The 22,006-nt window shown below is 41.8% G+C and overlaps 1 protein-coding gene across 4 annotated transcripts in view; it reads right to left on the reverse strand.

The window, feature by feature from the left end:
• The window catches only part of IFT122 (intraflagellar transport 122), a 31,679-nt gene that overhangs the window by 3,649 nt on the left and 6,024 nt on the right, over positions 1 to 22,006 (reverse strand). For all 4 annotated transcript variants that reach the window (XM_032699174.1, XM_032699172.1, XM_032699171.1 and 1 more), the window contains 17 exons: positions 21,353 to 21,428; positions 20,631 to 20,822; positions 19,829 to 19,967; positions 19,027 to 19,229; positions 18,420 to 18,557; positions 17,540 to 17,704; positions 16,495 to 16,692; positions 14,776 to 14,916; positions 13,034 to 13,087; positions 10,626 to 10,787; positions 7,645 to 7,811; positions 6,586 to 6,757; positions 5,916 to 6,018; positions 4,249 to 4,389; positions 3,140 to 3,237; positions 2,139 to 2,239; positions 827 to 992 (listed from right to left, as the gene is read on the reverse strand). In XM_032699174.1, coding sequence (XP_032555065.1) covers positions 827 to 992; positions 2,139 to 2,239; positions 3,140 to 3,237; positions 4,249 to 4,389; positions 5,916 to 6,018; positions 6,586 to 6,757; positions 7,645 to 7,811; positions 10,626 to 10,787; positions 13,034 to 13,087; positions 14,776 to 14,916; positions 16,495 to 16,692; positions 17,540 to 17,704; positions 18,420 to 18,557; positions 19,027 to 19,229; positions 19,829 to 19,967; positions 20,631 to 20,822; positions 21,353 to 21,428 — 2,416 coding nt within the window. The remainder of the gene's footprint in view (positions 1 to 826; positions 993 to 2,138; positions 2,240 to 3,139; positions 3,238 to 4,248; positions 4,390 to 5,915; positions 6,019 to 6,585; positions 6,758 to 7,644; positions 7,812 to 10,625; positions 10,788 to 13,033; positions 13,088 to 14,775; positions 14,917 to 16,494; positions 16,693 to 17,539; positions 17,705 to 18,419; positions 18,558 to 19,026; positions 19,230 to 19,828; positions 19,968 to 20,630; positions 20,823 to 21,352; positions 21,429 to 22,006) is intronic.

Here is a 22,006-nt window from a genome sequence, read left to right on the forward strand (position 1 = left end):
CTTCAACATCTAAAAAAGCTTTACCCTTTTTAACAAACCAGCTAGTTTTCACATTAAGAATAGCTGTCTTCACCATTCTAACAATTAAATTTTCACCTTGCCTTTGCAGTAACAGAAGCAGAAAACTGCATCAAATCAATACAAAAAGAAGCCAAAGAGAAGGTTACTGAAGCAAAGTTTTTTGCTCTAAGGTTTGGTCAAATTTAGGTTCTCCAATTAATTCATTTCTCTTCAACAGCACAGTTATATTAGGCAGTTCTTAAGAGTGTGTTTCTATTATTTCAGGAGGCCAGGTGCATGTTCACTGCCACAATGCAATTTATTTTTAGTGAGTACTCCCTGAAACATGGTTTTATAGAACACTGCAGAGAGCCAAACTACAGTTAAAGAAGAAAAGGTGTTAAAATAAGACTTAAGGAAGGAAGGTCATTGAAGGGTTGAGGGGAGGAGGGAAGGAGTGTTAGGAGTGGGACAAATGAAAGTGACCTCCAGCTGGAGAGAGAGACAAAGATTGTGGAGCAATAGCGTGTGGACCGGGGAGAAAAGGGCTTGAAAGAATTAATAGACAGAGGGGAAGGTGGATGCAAGAGAGGAGAGGGAGGATGGAAGCTGCCTACAAAGCAAGGGCTGATTTTAATTTGTTCTCAGGAGCAGAAGGAAGTCTGACCTGAAGAATAACAATAAAAGGACCGTGTTTCCAGCAGAAATACAATTATGTGACAGAGCCATGCATAATATATTGCAGATTTTTTTTGTGCACACGGCAACTCGGATTCTTGGATTAGGCCACATATTAATGATTAACATGAAACACATTACAACTTACTTCACTGTCATGGAATGGCTTGGATCGGATTGTCAGGCTGCCCAGCTCAAAGGATTTCTGGAACCTGGCTGGGATATGCAGTCCCTGAAGCTTCTCATAGGCATGACGAGCCAGTTTATATGCACCAAGAGCCTTACTCTGCTTTGCCAGGGCAAGTAATGTCTTGCTATAATTTAATTAAGGAATAAAAATACATACAGCATTTAGGAAAAAATGCAATACTCTGTCTAATCAGAGAAGTTGTGCAATGAAGCATATCCAACACCAGGACTTCAAACAGGTTTACCCAGAGAAATCTATTTACAGAACTTCATTTACAAACATGTGTGAAAGGACTATCAAAACGCCTGTGGGCACTTATTAGCAAGGTAAGGAACTGACCCTACATAAACATTGCTGTGGTTAAATATTCTGACTCCATCTGCAACATTTTAGTAATTCTGGGGCCCAAGCCAAAAAAAGACCCCAAATCTTTACAACATGAGTAACCCACTGACACCAAGTAAATACACCTGATGTGACTGGAAAGAGTGGGCTCCATGCCACTGACCAAGGGTTGTCCTTCCCTTTCACCAGTGTGAAACAGTAACTGCTGTTTAGATCTACTGATCACAAGGCTCGTTATCCAAGACTTTATGGAAGATTATACATTTGTAAGTGAGGAAGTTATGAAAAGGAAATCTAACATCCCATCCAAAGCCAGAAATGAAGTGCAACCAAGATGATCAGTTCTCCTCCTCTGGCATCCAGTGACCTTCTGGTTATCTCTGAGAGAAAGGTGCATTTCACACAGCCCAATCATGGAGCACTCTCCAGAGATTCACTGTGCACTGACAAAGCTGTGCAGATGTTGGCCTGACAGACAGCACACACCAGCCTCATGAGAAGCAGAAGCTCCTGGGTTTCCCCTCCACGTGCTTCAGTTCAGTGTCTTTGCAACAACACTGTCGAGATTCAAAGCCAACATCTTGTGGCAGTGACTGGTGTCCTAGAACTTGCTCCTCTGACACAGATGACACACCAGACTGGGCGGGTGGTTTGAGCTACATGATAGTTGATGTGCACAGCTTTCCAAAACTATTAAAAAAGAAAATAAAAAAAATCAACAACAAAAAGCTAGTGCAGCTCAGCATACAATGGTTTGAAGATACTGTTTATTGCTTAGGGACAAAAGTCTGTTCCTATTAATGACAACCAATAGCTGACACTGAAGTTTCCCTCTAGGAGATCCCTTCCTTGGACCAACAGCAGTTATTCCTTTCATGTATCTCACATGATAATTTCTAGATTTTGTACTGTATCAGAAGGATACACTTTTGAGATTCCCAAAAGAGTCTCCTTTGTTAAGCTGTGAAGCAGAAACCTGGAAATATTGAAGAGGGTTTCAGGCGAGTTGAAGCTGAAAGGCTCCTCCTGTGGTATGAAAAACACAGACACAACATTTCTAAGCTGGAAAACAAACAACTCACATCACTAAGCATGAGGCATCTCCAGTACTGCGTTTCTTTCATGCTGTTGCAAAAAGAGGTGTTGACAGAACATAGCAAGTGGATTTTGCATGTCTTTATCACCAAAGCTCATGCCTGATACATGCAGAAAGATCCGTGTAGCTAAACCAGAACATTTAACAGGTTATTTAAAAACGAGGCCAGGCTGCACTGCTACAGTGCAGAGTCTCCAGCGCTGTGAGGTCTGAAGTAGATTAACAGCAAAGACTCTACAGCACAGAGTCGTCTTTTGGGCAAGGGCACAGAGCAAAGGTTCTCAAATCTTTTACAACAGATATTTTTACCAACAGCGATGGCAACATGACTGTAATTGCTGTAATTAGCAGGGGCTCCTCACTCGTGACCACGTATCACTGACACACTCACCACCCTGTAGGAAGCCCTAGGCTGGGGACCCCTAGGGTGCCTTCCTCTGTTCAACCCTGTTTTCCCATGACTAAGGGAAAAGCTGACCCTAGCCTGTGTAGGAGCAGGGGCTTGGGTCACTGTGGGACCAAACTGATACCACCATCAAAAAGGCTGGGTGCAGGAGGTCAGCCATCAGCACAGCAACTGCTCCTGGAGTCAGGCACAGCCCTGCTCCAACTGCACTGCAGCTGTGAAGGGCTGAGGCAACACAAGTTCTTGTACAGAATGTACAGCCGAAGGCTGTATAATGAAGTAAAGTTAAATAAATAAAGTTACTATACAGTATTACTGATCTACACTCAATACTTAATTGCCTGAAAAGTCCTAGTTATTTCTGGACTCCCTAAGAAAAAAGCTCAGGAAGCATAAATACACAATTCTAAAGTGAGTATCTTACAGTGTATCTGTGAATGAAGTGATAGGCATGGTAAACTTCTGCCAAATGCTGGAAGTGATGAAACTTCTGCAACATTTCAGTCTTCTGCTGTTCATTCTCTGCGGGAGGCAAAGGATTTGGTGTCAGTCTCCCAGAGGAGTCTATGAGACTCAGCTGCAAGAAAACAGCCTGTTATGATTTTAGCAGCAGCACTTCCAGAGGAGGTATGTACCAAGTCAAGTGTGCCCCATCTATCCATGCAAACCACATATTGCACAGACTTGCTATTTTTCTGAGCAAACTTCTGGCCTAAAACAAGCATGGCAAAACACAGAATAGTATATCAGTGGTTTGACACAGCCAGGGGCTATAGCTGAGCTACAGGCAGAAAGCAACAGGTGTGCATCCCTGGAAACCTCCTCCAGAACTCCAGAGTTTACAAATAAAATTAGTTTTGAAACACTTGTTTCACAAACATCAAATACACTACTAAGCCATTTGGAAAAACGTGCACCTCAAACATCTGAGGGGTGACAGATCAGCTGAACGAAAAGCAAAGGTACTTAGAGCACCAAGCAAAAGGCAGTATTCCCAACCTTTTATGTTCATTATCACTAAAGTACACCTATTAACTGCTGGCTCCACCTCTCTCCCAGTGAAACACATTCAGAAGACAAGATGACAGCTAACAAACAATGAGTTTTAACTGCTGGCAGAAATAATTTGTAAAGTACCTCACCAACCTTTGTTTGGACACTAGATGTATCTTACTCTCCAACATAATCTTTTATTTACTAGCACATGAACCCTCCAGTCAACTTCTAGGCAGTGGGTGTGGTGGGGAGGTGCAGGACACCTGGTCCCAGGAGGCACAGTTTTGATCCCAGCCAGATTTCAGAAGGAGCCTTATGCCTGCTGATGTTTCTGGTTTGTTTATCTGTTTTAAATGAGCACATGGGAAAACTAGGGGACTACAAAAATAGCACAAGCCCGGGTTATGCATAGCATTAAAAAACCCAGCCCAAAACAACCAGCAGTGAAGCTGTGGCAGCAATGTTATCACAGTGCGGGAGTTGTTTGTCTACATGCATGAGAAGGTAACAAGCACAAACTTCCTTTCAGTGACTTACCTTGGGCTATGTCTAAGCACTGCACAGAAAGCATCCAATAATAATAGGCTGCATCATTAAATCTGCTTTCAACTACAGCGTTGTGTGTGAGCTGCTCCAGCACCTTCACAGCCTCTGTCTGCCTGCCAGCCTTGTGAAACGCTACAGAACCCAAAACAAAGACAGGTTTACAGTGCAATTACATCAATTAATGGAAATTAATGTTTCTGAATTGAGACCAGTCTATTCAGTGCATATCAAATAGTCTATCCAGGGCAGGATAAAAGGGATTATACACTGGTATCTTCCTCCTTGAAAGCAGCGACGTTAATGGAACATGAGAAGTATCTGTAGGTATTTTGTGGCTTTTGCACTGTCTCAGCAGCTCTTGAGCTCACAGATTGTGTATCATGCTGGTTGCTGGGGGTTTTTTAAAAAGAAAAGAGGGAAAATACTGTGATAATTAGATCTCTGTACAAACAACAGAGATCTCCAAACACTGCAAACCACACCTTCACTCAAAACTACAATAAATTAATGTTTGAAGTTAGTGCTCTGGTGTGCAATGCTAGATACTTCGAAAGAGTACAGCTTAGACTACATCCTTCTGTCATTTATTGACAGCACCTCTTTATTTGATGTACACAGTAACATCCTGAACTCTCACTTGGCAAACACACATTTGACAAACACAGTCTTCATAGAAAGAAATGGGGCCGAGGGGGAACCAACCCCCAAAAACCCAACCCCACAGCACAGCTGCCCCTGAGTGCAGCCAGCTCAGCTCAGACCTCACACAGCCACACGAGGATCTCGAGCTCACCCAGCTCTGGGCACCTACACTTGCTGAGCCACAGGAGCACTGAGCTTTGTGGAGCAAACTGGGACTACAACCTGCATTTAGAGAGTGCAAACTACCACACTGCCCTAAACCAGGTGCTCAAAGTGTTGGTGCCAAGACACACAGCCTAGTTTTGTGTGGAGATGGATCAGGCCTGGCTTGTTCCCCACCTGGGCCCTTAAAGCCAGTGCAGTTTCACACTTGCATGTGAGCTGGCTCAGGAAGCAGCAGGTGCACCTGTCACGTGGAGCTGCACCTGAGCAAAGGCCCTGCACTGAAACCCTGCTGCCTCCACACAGAGCTCACTGCAACAGCTCCTTGCCTCTGGAACAGTTTACAGTCTGTCCACAAGATGGAAAGCTGCCAGTTCTGTTTAAAGGTAATTTCATAAACCTAACAAGAACCATGAAAACCTTAAAGAAACAGGAAAATTTTACTTGTACAAATCCCACGTTACCTAAAGACAAGGAAAAATTACATTTTCCACTCAGGTTTATAAAGCTGGCTGCCATATTTTGAATTCTAGTGGGATAATAATGATATTAAGACAGTAATAATGATATTAAGACAGTTCATATTACATGCCAAATACTGTTGCTACGTGCCACACTCAGATATACAAGAAGATAGAAAATCTGGACTTGTATTTAGATGCCATTATTTTTGATAGATCCATCACATTTTCCTATAAAATCAGGAGACTTCCAGTTACTTTAAGACCAGTTTGAAAACATGGATTACATTTGGTTTTGAATCCCACTGATAAACTCTCCAAGGAAGGGTCTGCATATTCTGTATTGGAGAAGTATGGAACAAATGTGGAGTCATCTGTCAGTGCCATTCTCACCTTTTTGGGCTTCTTCAAACCGATCATTCTCTGCCAGCCACTGGGCATAAGGGACATAGACATCATCTTTGAATTCAGGATGCTTTTCACTCAGAGCTAATGCCTGAGGTAAGTAAAAAATTCATTCTTAGAATACTGCATGGTTTAAACAGTTAAAGGGTTTAGATATTCCATGGGATCAATCCTTCAGCTCTAAGCAAATTCACAGTAAAGTATACACAGAATAGAGAGTGTAATCCATATTTTCTCCAGTATGAAACTAATGTGTTTTAAAATAAAAAGCAATCAACAACAAAAGACAAGAAGCTAAGCATAATAACAGACTGGCTATTGAAACAAGGAGACTTGAAAGTGATTATCTAGGAAATTTAGTAGATCTCACAGCAAGAGACAAAAAATATTTTTATTTTTACTGAATGCATCTTCTAAAGGAATAGAAGTAACACCATAAATGCAATTTAGATTCACTTGCAGAAAACCACACCACCACCAAACACATACTGGCATACACAATTAACTGAAATACTCAGAATCCTTCTACAGAAGCCTCCCTCCCTGCTTCTCCCTCACTACCATGCTGGTGTAACCAGACATTCGTCTCCTTTTTTGTTGCAACCAGAGACAGTTAAGAAGTAGAGGTTTTCAACACAGAAATCAAGGGCACACTTACTTCTTCCCAGTGATGAGTGTCCACGTGGAGCTGGACCAATGCTTTCAGGTCACCAACCTTCATGTAGGTTTCTGCGGCATAGCCAGGGTTATTGAGTTCCTTAAAATAGAAGGCACACTTGTCCAAAGGCTCCCGCTCAGCTTTATCCAGTTTTCGAGCAATTTCAATTAACCTGGACCCAGCAGAAAGAAGGCAGATGTTTCAGATTCGGCCTTCATGCTTCGCCTTTTAATTACTGTCATAACTTCACCTTTAATCAGCTAAAATTTAATAAATAGTGTAATAGTAGTACCATGCAACACCATTTAAACAGTTTCAGTAAATGTTCCAAATGCCTTTTTTTCCTTCTACAAACTCAACCCCCTTCCTTCACTGTTCGCACACGTGTGCAAGTCCATACCTCGGACTCTGTGCAGAGCTGTGCAGACAGACAGAAGGGAGCATGTCCTACATGATTAAGTAACATGGGAAACACTTCCCAACCCTAACCTGAGCAAGAGACTCCTGAATAAACACCACCCCTGTGACACACAGCAAAACAGAGGCAAGGGGCCTTGCAGAGGAGCCTGGTCAAGATCTTATGGCAGCTCAGCAGATGACCCAAAGCGTCGCCTACTGCAAATCGAGGAGAAATGACCAGTGACAGGAGTAGCCCCAGAATTTCTGGGGACTCTGCGCTCCAGGTGATTTCTCTACCCACTAGATGACTACCCTGAACAGCTGAAAACAGCAGCAATGGGCTATCAGGTACAATCACTGCTGTGATGATCACTGAAGCTGGAGGCATCTCTATTTTAGACAGTCTCATGCTGCAGAGGAACCCATACATACTCTTCACTGCTGTAATGCATTTGTTTTTGTAATATATTTATGGCCCTACACTCTAAACAAATGCAACTTTTAAAACATTTTTAATTGTAGATGTGCTTCAAATACTCAATCTGATACAAAACAAAGGCAGATACCAAACATATTTTGTCTTATTTTAAAATTACGCAGAATTAATAATAACTCATTGGAGGGTTTCTTATATTATCTCTGAGGTGACACAAAACTTACATATCCACCCAGCCGTTGTCCCCGCTGATTTCTATGGCCTTCATGTACTCGCCGGCAGAGAGGTACATCTCTACTGCTGCCTTTGGTTCATTGATGTTCTTGGCCCAGTCTGCTTGTTTTTTTATTAGCATCTTTGTGTCTTTGGGGTCTTCAGATCCCAGAAAATCCTGTAACAGTGTAATACAAAAGTCTGCATTACCTTCTGGTTACAAATGTTGTTACAGTCAAAACTCTAAAATACACAGAGGCTTTTGTAATGAATACCATGACGCCTCCTAAGGACAGAAGTACTGCACAGAGAGCAACATGGACTGAGCCAGCCTTCAGCAGCTCATCATCAAGGCCCCATGTCTGGGAGGAAACAATGGCAAGTCTCCCATTTAGACAGTTTTCAATTTAAAAAAAAGCGGGAGATTCTGGGCAGGCCCAGAGGACAATGCAGGTGCCTCAGAGTCAACTCCTGTGTCCCCACTTACTCTCTGCTGAGCCTGGTTAAGTGGATAGCAGTTATGATTTTTGCATGCTTGTCAGGAACAGACCTTCCCAAAACACAGTCCTACTCTAAAGACTCTAACAGATTAATTCCAAGTTTCAGATTTTCTGTTGCAAGCCAAGCAGGTACAGTTTCATTCTGAAAGATGACCCAGTCCCAGCCCATGCTCAGTGAACAACAGCACACTCACTTAATCATATACTGGCATCAGGATGCCCCACCACAAATAAATTAAAGGCTGAAATCTTGTTTTCTGCAAAGACACTTGATAATCACATTTCAATATATCAAAAAAGTTCTTCTATAAGGACAGAATGACAGCTGCTCAAAAGTGAGAGTGCTCTGAAGCACTGGTTGGACTTGTGGAAGGAATGCAAACCTGGACACTGTGATGACAACCATTTTGAAAATATTTCTACTAGTTAGTTCAGCTTCTTCTGCCAATACTGAAGCCCTGGCACCATATGGTTCACATCCGCTGACATCATGTGTCAGGGAAAAAAACCTCAACAAAACACTTCAACACCAGAATAATGATTAAGGGCAATTTTGTCTGTTAACAGAATAGGCTACTATCCATTAAATAGCTCCTATCAAATGAAAAATCAGAATAGAGGCGAAATGACAGGTAAGAAAAAAGTGGAAAATTACCTTAGCCTCTGAGTTTCTGGCAAATTCTGACTGAGGTTTAAAAGAAATCAAACCAGAGGCAACAAATGGGCAAAACCCCCCTCAAGGAGCATGCACACACCACATCTGCTCCACCACCGCATTTCAGCAGTTCCCCAATGCAGCCAGGGGCCAGGGACAGAACTGCACCCCACCTGTGCCAGCTCTAACTGAGCTGCAGAGTTATCTCCTGCAGCAACCCTGCTCCAGGGAACAGCTACAGAGGTATCCTGATAGCCCCTAAATATGGAAAACTGGAGTGAAGAGACAAGTCAAACAGCCTCCTTGGCACAACTTGTTTTCCAGCTTACATCACCAAAATGAGTCCAAAATCAAAAGCTCAGCTTCTCACAGTATAAAGAGTTTTTTGTGAGTTGTCAGTAATTAATGATTTGGTGCTGTGATAATGAGCCTGTGACCAGATATCAAAGGACTCCCAACCTCTGCCTCCGGTCTGGATCCTCCATCCAACCTCATCAAAGCCAAGCACCAGAAATCAGGTTCTGTGGGTCCCTTTGCATAATTCTGGTAACATTAGAGAAAACAACACCAGAAAAACAACCCCCTCCCCCATGTGTCTTTCCTTGGATAAATAACTGGCAAACAAGGGGGTTTTAAAAGTTCTTCCATTTCCTGTGCATTCCCTGCACAAGAAGCTGCCTTCACGTGCTGTGGAGTACCTTGAATTTCTCCGCATGGAGTCACTCTGAAGGACAGGGGACATGAGAGCTCTTGCTCTCTGCTGGTTAAATATAGACATGACTACAGCCAAGAATTAAAAGATTCTTACGAAGACTTATGGGAACATTTTTCTTTATGAATTACATTTATGTTCAAGAGGAGCCAAAACACTGAAGCTAACAAAGACTCAGCAGCCAAAAATAGCGGAAGTCGGGCTTACATCAGCAAAGCCCACAAGTGTTTCTGTTGAGCTCTCAGAGGAAAAAGATCTCTCTGTAGCATGGCTTGGGAAATCTGTGCTAAAACAGTTTCTATGCATGTCATGGTGAATTCTTTGTCCTGGACTGGGCAGAATAAGGCTCTGATGAGTGATGAATGAGACTAAACAGCGCCTACATTCTCAGGGATTTTGATAAGACACCACAGAAGACTTAAAAGCCAAGTAATGCTTCTTATCACCTTATAAAACCATCACTTTTTAGAACCATATTCAATTTATTTCTACATGGCAACAGAGTTTAAAAAAAGAAAAAGCCAAGACACTGAACCTTTGAATAAAAATTCTGTAGTAAACAAAAATATTCCAGGTTACTATGTTATACACTTTATAAAGTGCATTAATATAGAACTTGCTCTGACAGAAAAATATTTTTATTACAATATGGAAGTGAATTAAACACATGGTGCACTCCCCTCCACTTTGCACAGGTACTACCTTATTGTCTTTGGAGGACAAACAAATAAAAAGGGATCTTGAGCAAGATAATGGGGAAAAAAGAGTCATGGAAACAAAATTCTTAGTTTTTAAAAAACAAAAATTACTACAGATAATACCATGTAACCACACTGAAAGAGCCACCATTGGTGATGTCCAACAAAAAAAATCCACTGAAAAGCCCTGAATTTCTATGGTCACATTTGAAACTCTACTAAACACAATCTGCTGCATCGGTAGCAGAATGAAGGAAAATGCCACCATAACACCCAGGCCAGAGACATTTCCCCCCTTATAAGCCAAACAAACTCAAATCAATTAACTGAGAAAACAAGGTTGAAATTCAAAGCCCACATTTCATCCAACCTTTTTGTATGGTACATCAATATTTCTGCATGTAAATGTCCAGGTGCCACGTCCTACCTTGGCGTGGTCAAACATGCGTAAGTCAGTGTACATCTCCAGGGCCAGATTTTCATGGCCACTCCTTTTGTACAGCTTCGCTGCCTCATGGAATTTTCCCTGGTAGGCATAAACATCTGCCAGGAACAGGTCATTGTTGTTCTCTCCATGTTTCTTCCGCTCCTGGAAAAAATAGAAAATTTGAAGAGTGATGTAGAAAATATTCTAGATGACCTGCACCTAAGTGAGAAATAGCCATTGAGGAATTACACTTTCAAGCTTAGATTTTAACTATTAATAATTAAAAACCTGTAACGGGATATCATAATTATGCCTCTCCTACATTTCTTGTGAATTTATAATTAAAGGATTAAATCCCTTCTTAATTAAAATTAGGAAGAGCAAAATTAAATGTCACTATACAAACTAAAGTGATGAAAAATCACTTCTCTTGATTTCACACAGGAAAATGAACACATGCTATCATTATGCCAGGCTATTTTAAAAAAGGCATCTGATGGGCTCCTCGTTTTCTCCTGTACAAACTCACTAGCATATAATTTGGCTAAATTAACAATATGTGCGGGTGGGATGACAAACAGGGAGATAATTGCCAGCAATAAGCAGATTCAGAAAGTACATTAACCTGCCTCTGAATACAAACCAGTGTCACCTCCACTGTCCCCATGAGCTCATGGATTCACGTCGGCAGCAGTCGCTTCCAGAGCACCCGCACAAGCTCTCCTGCTAATCAGAACTGCTCGCTGTGACTGCCTGGGAAGGGCCCACGGGGGCAGCGTGTGTGCAGTGCCATGGAGAACCCTTCCTGGGTGGGCAGTGCCACTGAGAACCCTTCACATGACTCAAAGCACAGCAGTACCTGACCGCGAGGGACTTGCGACACAGACACGCACACGTGTGTGAGTGTGTGTGTTTTCATGTGTGTGCCATATCCTGTGTCTTGGACACACATCACTACCCTGCTTGGGACAAAATTATTACTGCTGTTAGCCCACGTCATGGGCTATGGACTGAATTTAAAGCAAACTGCACGCAAGGGGAAAAGCATTCCACGAGCATCCAAATGCAATCCTCCGCTGCCAAAGGGGGATCAGCCATCTCTCCTCCTTGTCACACTTACTGACTGGGCAGACACTGGGCTGGTGTTGACAGTTCCCTTCAAAAACTTGGTTAAACAAATAATCAGAGGACTTGTTAAACCATTTTCTAAAGACTCCACAGAATCTTGCCAGATAGAGATGGCAGCTATGTTTCCTGCTGTCATCAACTAGGAAAAAAAAGTGTCATTACTGAGGGAAAGCCATCACATTAATGGAACATGTGTGCTTAGCTACACCCCTACAAGCCCTAAAAGGAATCAGATCCACCACAGGAGAGAGTGAGCAGGGTGTAGAACTTACTGCAGAAGGAGCATTTTCAAGAAGTCTGAAAGTAAGTTTATGCCTATTTACATGGGGAATCTTTCTCATTAAACAGAATATGACATGACAAATCCAGAATATCCTCAATAGATGCAGATCTGGAGAAGCATATGTGGAAAGGAAAGGTTAGTACTGGTGAGAAAACACTCTCACCTACCTACCTACCCCTGAGAAGAAAAAAAAAACAAACAGAAAAAAGGGGTTCCTAATGCAGAACTTTGTCCTGTGTTAAAGAAAAGTTCACAGCAACCAGCTGGCATTTTGACAGCAGCAGGACAGCTCTGCAGACATGAAGACAAGGATTCTATCCTTTCAGAGAAGGTGTAAATCTGTTTAGCACAAGAAAGAGGAATTCCCTTTATGCCATCTCCATGCAGATCTTTAAGCATTATCAAGCCAACTCTACAGGACAAGGGTGATCCACGTCTTTTCAAGTGCTCATGACAGACAGTTATTGTTGGGTGAAATTCTATCAAGAAGTGTGAAAAGAATAGGGAGGAGGGATTAGAGCACAGTATGGAAGTGTGGAATCCCAAATTCTATTTCCAGTTGTCACAGACTTGTCATGAGACCCTGAGTTTGTCATTTCGTTTCTCTGGGCCTGTTTCTGTCTCTGCACAGAGGAGATAGCAGTAATTACCCACCTCCAGGGGGTAGGGAAAGGCTTAATGAACTCATGTTTATGAAGTATTCTGTACTAAGCGCTGTCAGCACAGTAGTATTCTACCAGTTATTAATGGAATATTGAACATTTTTCCTGTTTTCCTGAAGACAGTTTCAGAAGTTCTTGTCCCACACCCTCATTCCATGGAGTTTCAGTCCTATGACTGGAACCTGAGTCACCTCTGCTAATCAGGATTTTTCACTCCAAACACATCTCCAACAGTCAGAAGCACTATCCAAACAAAAGTCCCTCCAAACCAGAAAGTACTGATTTTGGCACAGTAGTCAGTGCAAGAAAATACGCCATCTTGAACACTCTCTTACCTCTATGCTGCTGATCAGTTCTAAATATCGAAGGTCTCGTACCCTGATAAATGCCTGTTGAAAATAATAGAAGAAAAAGGAATAAAAGACATTAGCTTGAAAAGCCAGAAAAATCTAAATACTGTTATGCATGAATCAAGGTGTCTTCATGCAAGCAGGACAGGCAGAACTCTGCTGGGTTTGGGTTTGTGCAGTCCTGAACCTGAAGGGCTCTGACTACAACTGTGTCCAGAGTCGCTGCAGTAAACAAGACAAGGTACAACCCAAACAGCTCAGTATTGACCAGGAGCAGCACAGCAGGGACTGGGAGCTGGGCGTGTCAGTCCCCCAAGAAATACAAAGTGGCAATTACAATATGACATCCTTTTATTCTGGCTATTTGATAGCTTCTCCATTTTGATGCAAGGTGTGATACAGACAAGGAAATTCCAGGAAAGTATTACAAGGCAGGACACATAATTGATCGTACTGTCAACGCCTGCTGCACATACTTCTGGTTTTTAAACCATTCTCAAAATCCAGCATGAAAGGAGCTCAGAGAGAGGAAAGGAAGTAAGAAGACGATAGAAGTACTGCAAGACAGTGTAATATCTCTGCAAATGGAGATAAATGTGCAACTCAAAGTCTCAAGTGGCAAAGTCACGTGCAGCAGCAGCTCAGCACTTATTCCTGACATGCATCACAAAACAGAACTTTAACTCCTTGGGCTGCACATTCAAGACTTCCAACCAAACTAATGCTTAAGGGGGCACAGAATATTCTGCTTACATCGGATCGGACTAGGAACTATGAGAGCCTTTAAAGTCAAGAAGCTGCTTTTGTTCGAATTAATCCGCTCTAATTCTAAGAGGGCACTACTTTAGAATTCCAAGGAGGCACTCAAAATTTCTTTTTAAGAGTATGTATTTGCATAAAGCCATCCACGAAACTGGAATTATTTTGATGCCTGCACTTAAGAAAAAAAAAGTATTTAATTTCCTTTTAAAAAAATCCGTTATTAAAAGATGCCTATCATTACAGGCCATTCACGGTGTATTTTTAGAGTGTTTTGTCTTTCATACAATATTCATGACACTGAACTCAGTTCGCCCTCTCTTATTTGAGCAGAGGTGGTGAAAGAAAAGAGGGAAGTATTTTATGCCATAGAAAACTTAATTTTTCAGTCTATGCCCATTCATAGACCACTCCCCAAAGCAAGGCATGCCAGGCAGAAAAGGACTGAAATGATGCCTTCCCATCACCACTGCCTTCACAGAACGTTAATGGGTAGATAACAAAGAATGAGAAATCTCCGAACATGTACTGAGGTTGTATTAAATATTTAGGGGGAAAAAAAGGGCAAGTTTATAGCACGGGGGATGGTGGGGGGACAAAGCCAGCTGAGCATCCTCTGCTGCCACCCGGTGGGCACTGCTGAACGGTTTCCAGTTCTGCTTCCCTAAATTCATTAACGCATTTTCCAGTTGAAACCATTTTCTTTGCATTGAACACTTTGATCTAGAACATGGTATTTATCTAGAAAGATACATTAGATTTCAGTTTAGAATGTCATCTCAACATCCTGAGTATATAACAAACCCATTTGTTTGTGGAACAACGAACACGCTAGAAACAAGCAAGACAGTGACCCAGGAACACCACTTATATTCCAGTCATAAAACATACATTATACACACACACAGATATAAATATCTAAATGTAAAACCCAAGCTTTCTACTAAATGAGTAAATAACTGCTTTACCTTTTTAGCAGTTTCAAACTCCAGCCCTTCCAAGGCTTCCATGGCCAGCTCTCTCCAGTCAGCATCAGTCACTCCTAAACACGCAATTTGATAGGCTTCTTTAAACATTTTTCGTTCCAGATATTGATACATGGGTGCAGACTGAGGATTGCCAAGGAAAAAACATGTATTAGAAAGCATAATACTTAGATATATTAGTGAAATTCTCTACATACATTGGGGAAAAAAATATATATTCTAATCACAACCATTACAAGCTGCCCAGAGAATAAACATCTGGGTTTTGTATAGAGACAGAACAGCATTCTGGGGTGATTATTCTCATATTTAGACAAGCTGGGTTAATTACATTAGAAACTCATCCATGTTGAAATCTTCAGTTCCTTGCATTCTAGAAAGTAAAGAATGTGAATTCTTCAGGGCATTGGACACGCTAAATATGATGTAGACTGTGCTTTTTCAATACTGTGGAAGCAGAACAAAGGACGAGCAGTGTACTCTCAAAGGCCAAGAGCATGCATAAGTGGCACCACTGCCTGGTGTGATGCATCTCTGGAAACATCCAGACACACAGGAAGAGGCTCCACGGGGAAGTAACCCTTCTGCACCAACACTGATGACAAAGCTGTTCTACCAAGACTGTGACTAATAAGCCCAGAAGACGCTCAGGCCCTCAAGGACCTGCCCTAAAGGGAATTTAAAAGGGGAACTGCCAACTGCTGCATGGTGACACACACACAGATGGATGTGGGTCTGCTGACACAGTTTGACCCTCTGAGTGAATAGGGAGCACTGCAGCATCACTACCTTAACCTGTGTCTGCAACCACAGCACAATGTTACTGATTTTTATGTTATTTTTATCAATTTATCTGAAAATTGTACACTCTTCGGTACTCCCTCCCTCCAAAAGCATAGCTTTGGAAAAGCTGCCTCTGTGACACTGCAAATATTTCTGTGGCACCTTGGTATTCTGCAGTGTGCCAAAGGCAGACAGGAGTGTTCCAGGCCTGGTGACCCTGTGGTTGCCCACCACTCCGGACAAGAGCCTCGGTAAGGACCTGTATAGGGCCTCAGGGGACAGAGGAGTCTGTAACACACCTGTTCACCAGGCAGTACAAGACAGGGCATTCTGCCTCCTGCACTGACCCTCAGCAGCAAATCCTGCCCAACCTTTTTTCTTTGTTTTGTCTTTTGGATTGTTTTAGACCCTTCCATTGCTTCTCATGACACAGAAAACAGCATTTTATGGAAGGCAATCCATAAATTTAGAATATAGACTACTCATGTATCATACATCCAGTCTAAAATATACAGTTTAAATATTGCCTAAACACGTCTCGATGAAGCAACAGTAAGACAGTATTTGATGTACTTATAAGAAAAATGAAATTACAACTGGAGAAAAGTTACATAGAAAGAATACAGTAAAAATACTCAAGGAGGTAAGGCCTGCACTAAATGAGATTATGTGCATTTGCAAGTAGAAAGGGAGAATCAGAAACAACAATTATCAACAGCAAAAAGGAAATTAGCTTAATTAATGCTGAAGAAACAAAAATAAAATAGATCACACAATATAACAAATAACAATGAAGAAAGTGTGAACTGCAATCATTTTAGTAACGGAATAGAAGTAAATCTCAGAAAAGCTTCTTCACTTGCTAAACATTCATGTTTATGAGATATAAAGCAACACTTAATGAGATTAAAGGATTACCTGCGGAACTTCAACAGCTGACATAGAGAAAGCATGAAGGCAGAAGATCTTGGAGCCATTGTAACCCACAACAAAGCCTTGCAGTTTTTGCTGGTGGACAGGGAAGTTACTAGCTTTGATATTGAGATATCCTCCTCCAGAAAAGCAAAGCATATCCTCACACTGGGTATTCCAGGCCACGCTGTTAGCATTGGGTTCCTAGTGAGCAAAAAAACTCAGGATTACAACAGATGCAATCACATCTTTCCTAACAAATAATACGCCTCCTTCAGCTAGAATGTTTGACCTAAGACAGCCTGGTGCGTATACACACTGATTATTTCCATTTTTAATATCCTACAGCCTAGTATATTCCTAAACAGATTCACAGGATGTATTTTATATTTTAATATACAGCTGTAATTCTCTTGCCTTTAATGTGGATTTACTAATGATCTCTACTATCAAACTGTAGAACATAAAACCAAATTCCACAATAATGGAATCTGCTAGTTAGCAGATTTAATTGATCATTTCTCTGCTCATTACACAAAGGAAGTTACAGACCCTATCTTTGCAGAACTCCATACTTGCGATCCAGTGTGCTCTGAAAACATTTAAGCAACATTAATGAGTGACTGCTAAACTGTCAATGAAGGGAGCATTATCATGATTCCTTTCATAGCCTAGGAATACACGACAAACAAAGATGTTTAGACTTTAATTCTGTTCATACGAATGATAAAACCAAAATGCTCATTTACTGTAATGCTTCAGAGGGAAAGGAGGGAGAGCTCTAAATTAAACTGAAAAGGTCACGTCTCAGTGCTTTTTATTCAGCTGCTGCTCACGTACATCTCCAGTCTTCTCATTCCCTCTCTACCACCTCTGAAAGGGTGGTTTGGATAAACAGATCACAGTCAAATCCTACAACATGTGATTAATAGCTTAAATGACAGTTACATGAATTTCTGCACAGCAACACTTTGGGGATGTTCTGTGCTTGGAATTACTTCCTGCCCTCCTGCCCCACCTTTAAAAAAACCCAACAACTTTTAATTTTTACCTGAAACAACAACTCTTTGGTATGAATATCATACACGAGGCAGGTGTCGTTCTCATCCACCACAGCCAGCTTTTTGCGCGACGCGCTCATGTCCAGGCAGCGCACGGCCGTGGATTGCTTCAGCAGCACGATGGGGAAGGGGTTATCCACGAAGATCTTCAGGATCTACACAGGTGTGAAACAAAGTCACTCCACCCATTTTTGTCCCTAAAACTAGAAACAGCGCAACAGGAACAATTTCGGTGCTGTTTAAAGTGTGCAGTTGTAAGTTTTTTCAGAGACAAACTGTGAGCTAAGATTAAGTAAATGCTTCCAGTTTGAGGTCTCTTGAGCAGACTGGCTGCCACAACATGCTCTAAGTTGCAAGCCTATACAAATAAATCAGATGCTACACAGCTAGATTCTTAATGCTCCACTAGTTAAAGTTACATTAATACAGGCATATATAACAGATACACACAGGATCTCAACTTCCTCTCTATCAATACCTCAGAGCTCCAGTTTGACGTTTCCAGCTGCCACCCAGCGTGTGAAGCAGACAGCACTTTCACCTGAGAACACCCACACCCTCACAAGTGTTCAGGAGAGCTGTACACACCCCCAACACCCACCAAAGGCAAACGTGCTCTCAGTTCAACAAGAATGCAATTTTTGTCAGTTCATCCTAACAACTCAGACTTCAGACAAAATTAAACATATTTGTATTAAATTTATTGTCACAGACTATGAAAGACAGAAGTAATTAATTTTTAATCCCAAGATAAGACTGTGTCAAAATTCTAGGTTGTAAAACAGCCTGCTGCTTTTAACATCTCCCCCTAGGAGCACAGAACAGATTTTATTTGCAGTGAAAAGACACATATCAGACATGATGTGTTACCTGACCATTCTTTAGGCCAACTAAGAGGCCTTCTCTTCCTGGGGGCCCTCCAATTACTTTAATGTAACGAATAAGAGATTCCATCAACCATTCTCGTTCTTTAACACCACTAAATGAGAGGCACTGCAATCTCTTCTCCTAAGGACACAGTAAGATACAAAATACAGCCTGGAGGTGAAGATGAAATCTGTATCTGATGTCCTACGTTTATATCTATACTAGCAGATGTGCCTACTTTTACATATAAAAATCATACAGTCAAATAGTCAGTTTAACGGGGTGAATACCTTAAGGTTTTCCAATGCTATGAACAAACAAAACCAAACACTCCCAATCTTCTTCTAGTAGTTCTCTCCCACCAAAAAGTTCCCTTGGATTCTGTGTTAATTTATCAAATTCACTATACAGACAGTTTTACTGAACCAGAGCCACCTGAGCTGTGCCACAGCAACTGCCCAGCAGCATGTCAGTGCTGCACAGCACAAAAGCACTGCCTTGGAAAAGCTGTAACAGATCCCATAGGACAGTCATGTCCTGCCAGCCACTGGGACAGCTGTGTTCAACTCTGAACACACCCCAGGACTACTCTAGCTTTTAAGGCACATACCTGGCATAAAATAATGTGATCTGAACACACCACCAGCAAGTTACATTCAAATTTCTTTACAATCTTTTTCTTCACCCGATAGTGCATATCTGCAGAGTCATCTGAGTACAGCTCATAAATCAGGATTCTCTCTGGCATCTGGATGGCTAATCTGTTTTTGTAGATTGCAATTTTTTTCACAAGCTCTCTGCCTTTTATTCTAACTAGAAAGAAAAAACACCAAAACAACTCAGTATAAGCTGACACAAAAATAAGAGATACAGAAATCAGAAAACTAACACATTAAAACTGAATCTCTCTAAAGCACCTTTAACATTCAAAGTGCATTCTTGCTCAGATATGTTTGTTGTTCTGCACCTATGTAATCTACTATCCCCGTCATAGTTTATCACCCTGTATGATTTGTCAACAGTACATTCTGGAGCAGTACTTTGATTCCTTGCCATAAAAAGCCAGCAGATATGAAGAAACAAAATCAGCTGAAACTCTTCTGGCTACAAGTAAGGAAAAAAAAAGGTAAATATGATGTATTTTTATCTCATTTTCAGAGATTAAAACCTTATTTTAGAGCCCCTGTCCCTCCCAATGCCTCCTCCAATCCCCACATCTTTCATTAAACTTGTCAACGCTGAGCCTCCACAGTCCAAGTTCACACTCACCTCCTGCAAACTGTGTTCTGCAGTTTGACTGCCAAAGTAACAAAAGTCTGTCAGATACATGCAGAGTATACTCCAAGTGTTCTGATGGATATCAATTAAAACCCAAAACAAACTGAGCAAAGCTTTGGCCTGCCTGGAATTACCTTTTTGTTCCGTGATGAGGTGCTGGACAATAACGTCAGTCATGCTGTCCCTGTAGGCGTAGCGATCCTTATAGAGGCCATGGACAGTGCTGAAAATCAGCTGGTAGAAGGAGATTGTGCCATCCTGGCATCCTACTGCCTGAACACAGGAAGAGAATAATTTTAGCTCATTGGTACATGTAGATGAGAATTGGCAAAGTGTGTGGTATTTATAGGAGCACCACGTCCCTTTTCCTGCCTAATGTAGACGGATACCAGTAACAGCTGACTTGTGCTTAACCATGGTAAAAGTGCAAGGCAGAATGAGGACTGATCTCATCACACACCACAGAGACCACCATGCTGGGTGGGGGGCTTAGGTTTACTCGGTTAGTTTTTGGTTAGATTTTTTGGGGGGTGGGAGGTGTTTATTTTTAAATTTACTTTGATTCTCTTCTCACTTGTACAGGACTCAGAGTGCAGCATTTCAGGCTGAGAGTTGCCCTGTAGGCATTTTCTTCCCATCATGGAATTAGCTTTGGTCAGTCCAGAAGTTATTAGCTGACATTTTTAATTCTTTTTCCCTTCTCTTTTTTAATCAAAATGCAGTGAAAGCAGGTGTTATGCTCCCTACATCCTTCTTACAGCCCAGGTTTCACTTCTGCAGGATATTTGTAATTCCAGTGACAGTTCTAGGACCTCCCTAGACACTGCTCAGGTTCTGCTGCCTCAGTAAGAATGGCTAAACTAAGCAACTGAGTTTGAAATGTATGGTCTTACCTCAGGTGACCTGTGGAAATGTCAGAGAAATGTCCTAACTCACCACATAGTTGGAGTCTGGTTTAACTTTGCAGGCCCACACCCAGCTGTTCTGCTCTCCCAGGGTGCCCAGGCGCACGCCGTCCTTCGTGAAGAGAGAAACCTGCCTGTCCGACCCCCCCAGCAGGAGATACTCCCCTTTGGTAAAGTAGCTGACACAGCACGGATCAAAACTGAGCTCTCTGTCCTTCCCAATCTACAAGGCAAAATAAAATAAAAAACATCAAAAACGTTAACAAAAGGATCATTTCATATTTTCTGAAGGCAACAAGTGCCATCACTGATACCATTTGTCTCATCTATGCACAGCTTTTCAATACCCAGAACCACTGGCTACCTTAAGATTCCCAAAGGCAGTTCTAAAATATGTCCAAGAATCCTTCCAATCACAAACCAGTCTGCTCAGAATGCAACAACTCACAAAAGCCCTTTAACCACTGAAAAAAATACAAAGATGTTCTCTACAGACCAGTGAACCACATCACAGAAGTCAGCAAAGTTGTAAGGGCTTTAATACAAGAATTGCAAGACAGCAGCTGAGCTGCCATGGGAGAAACAAGGGCTGAAGGAGAAATGGTTAAAAAAAAGGGAGACATAAAAGGCCAGGAAAACAGAAGACATTTAACGTAACTAATAAGGCAACAGCATACAAACACTTTGAATGTAGAATGCAAAACAGAATCAGAAATACCCTGCTACTCTTGAACAAACTCTCTTAAGACATACCTGCTTGCCACTCAGGTGGTAAAAGGAAAGTTTCTGACCCCAGTCTGCCACGGCTAAAATGTCATTGCGTTCATCTCTACCAAAAAAAAAAAAAGTAGTAATTCTACAGCAATTATTAATAAATTTCCTAGAGCAACAGAACCAAGTAGTAGGACAGCAGAATTTACTGCAAGCTACTTGTTAAAAGTCACAAACTGAAAGGACAGCAGATACTCCTTGTAACCGAAAACTGTGGAAGACAACTTGGGGACACAAAAGAAAAACCAGTCTTCTCTAGAGGAATAACTCAAAGTTTGAGGCATCACTTCACCAGGAGCTGTGGGAGCAGTGGAGCGAATGGTCCCTTGACATGTGAAGCCCCTGGGCCCACGTTCTGATTTAGCTACAGCAGTACAAGGCCACCGCCACGTCCAAGTCTACAGAGCTGAGCAAGGGGGAACTGCAATTATCAGTGTAATGTGTTCATGTGAGACCAGCAGCAGGCTGAGGAAAGGCTTCAGGTCCAAATTTAACTCTGGTACTCTGACATGATCTGTTCAGCTTGGAGCAAAGCAGTCACCTTCTCCACAGTTCCTTGCCTAGGAAGGGAGATGGTAACCTGAATGTTCTGCTGCAGATAATATCTCTAGCCAGGATCTGAACATAAAAAAATCA

The sequence above is a fragment of the Chiroxiphia lanceolata genome, chromosome 11 (assembly GCF_009829145.1).
Source record: "Chiroxiphia lanceolata isolate bChiLan1 chromosome 11, bChiLan1.pri, whole genome shotgun sequence".
In the NCBI taxonomy this organism is placed as follows: Eukaryota; Metazoa; Chordata; class Aves; order Passeriformes; family Pipridae; genus Chiroxiphia; species Chiroxiphia lanceolata.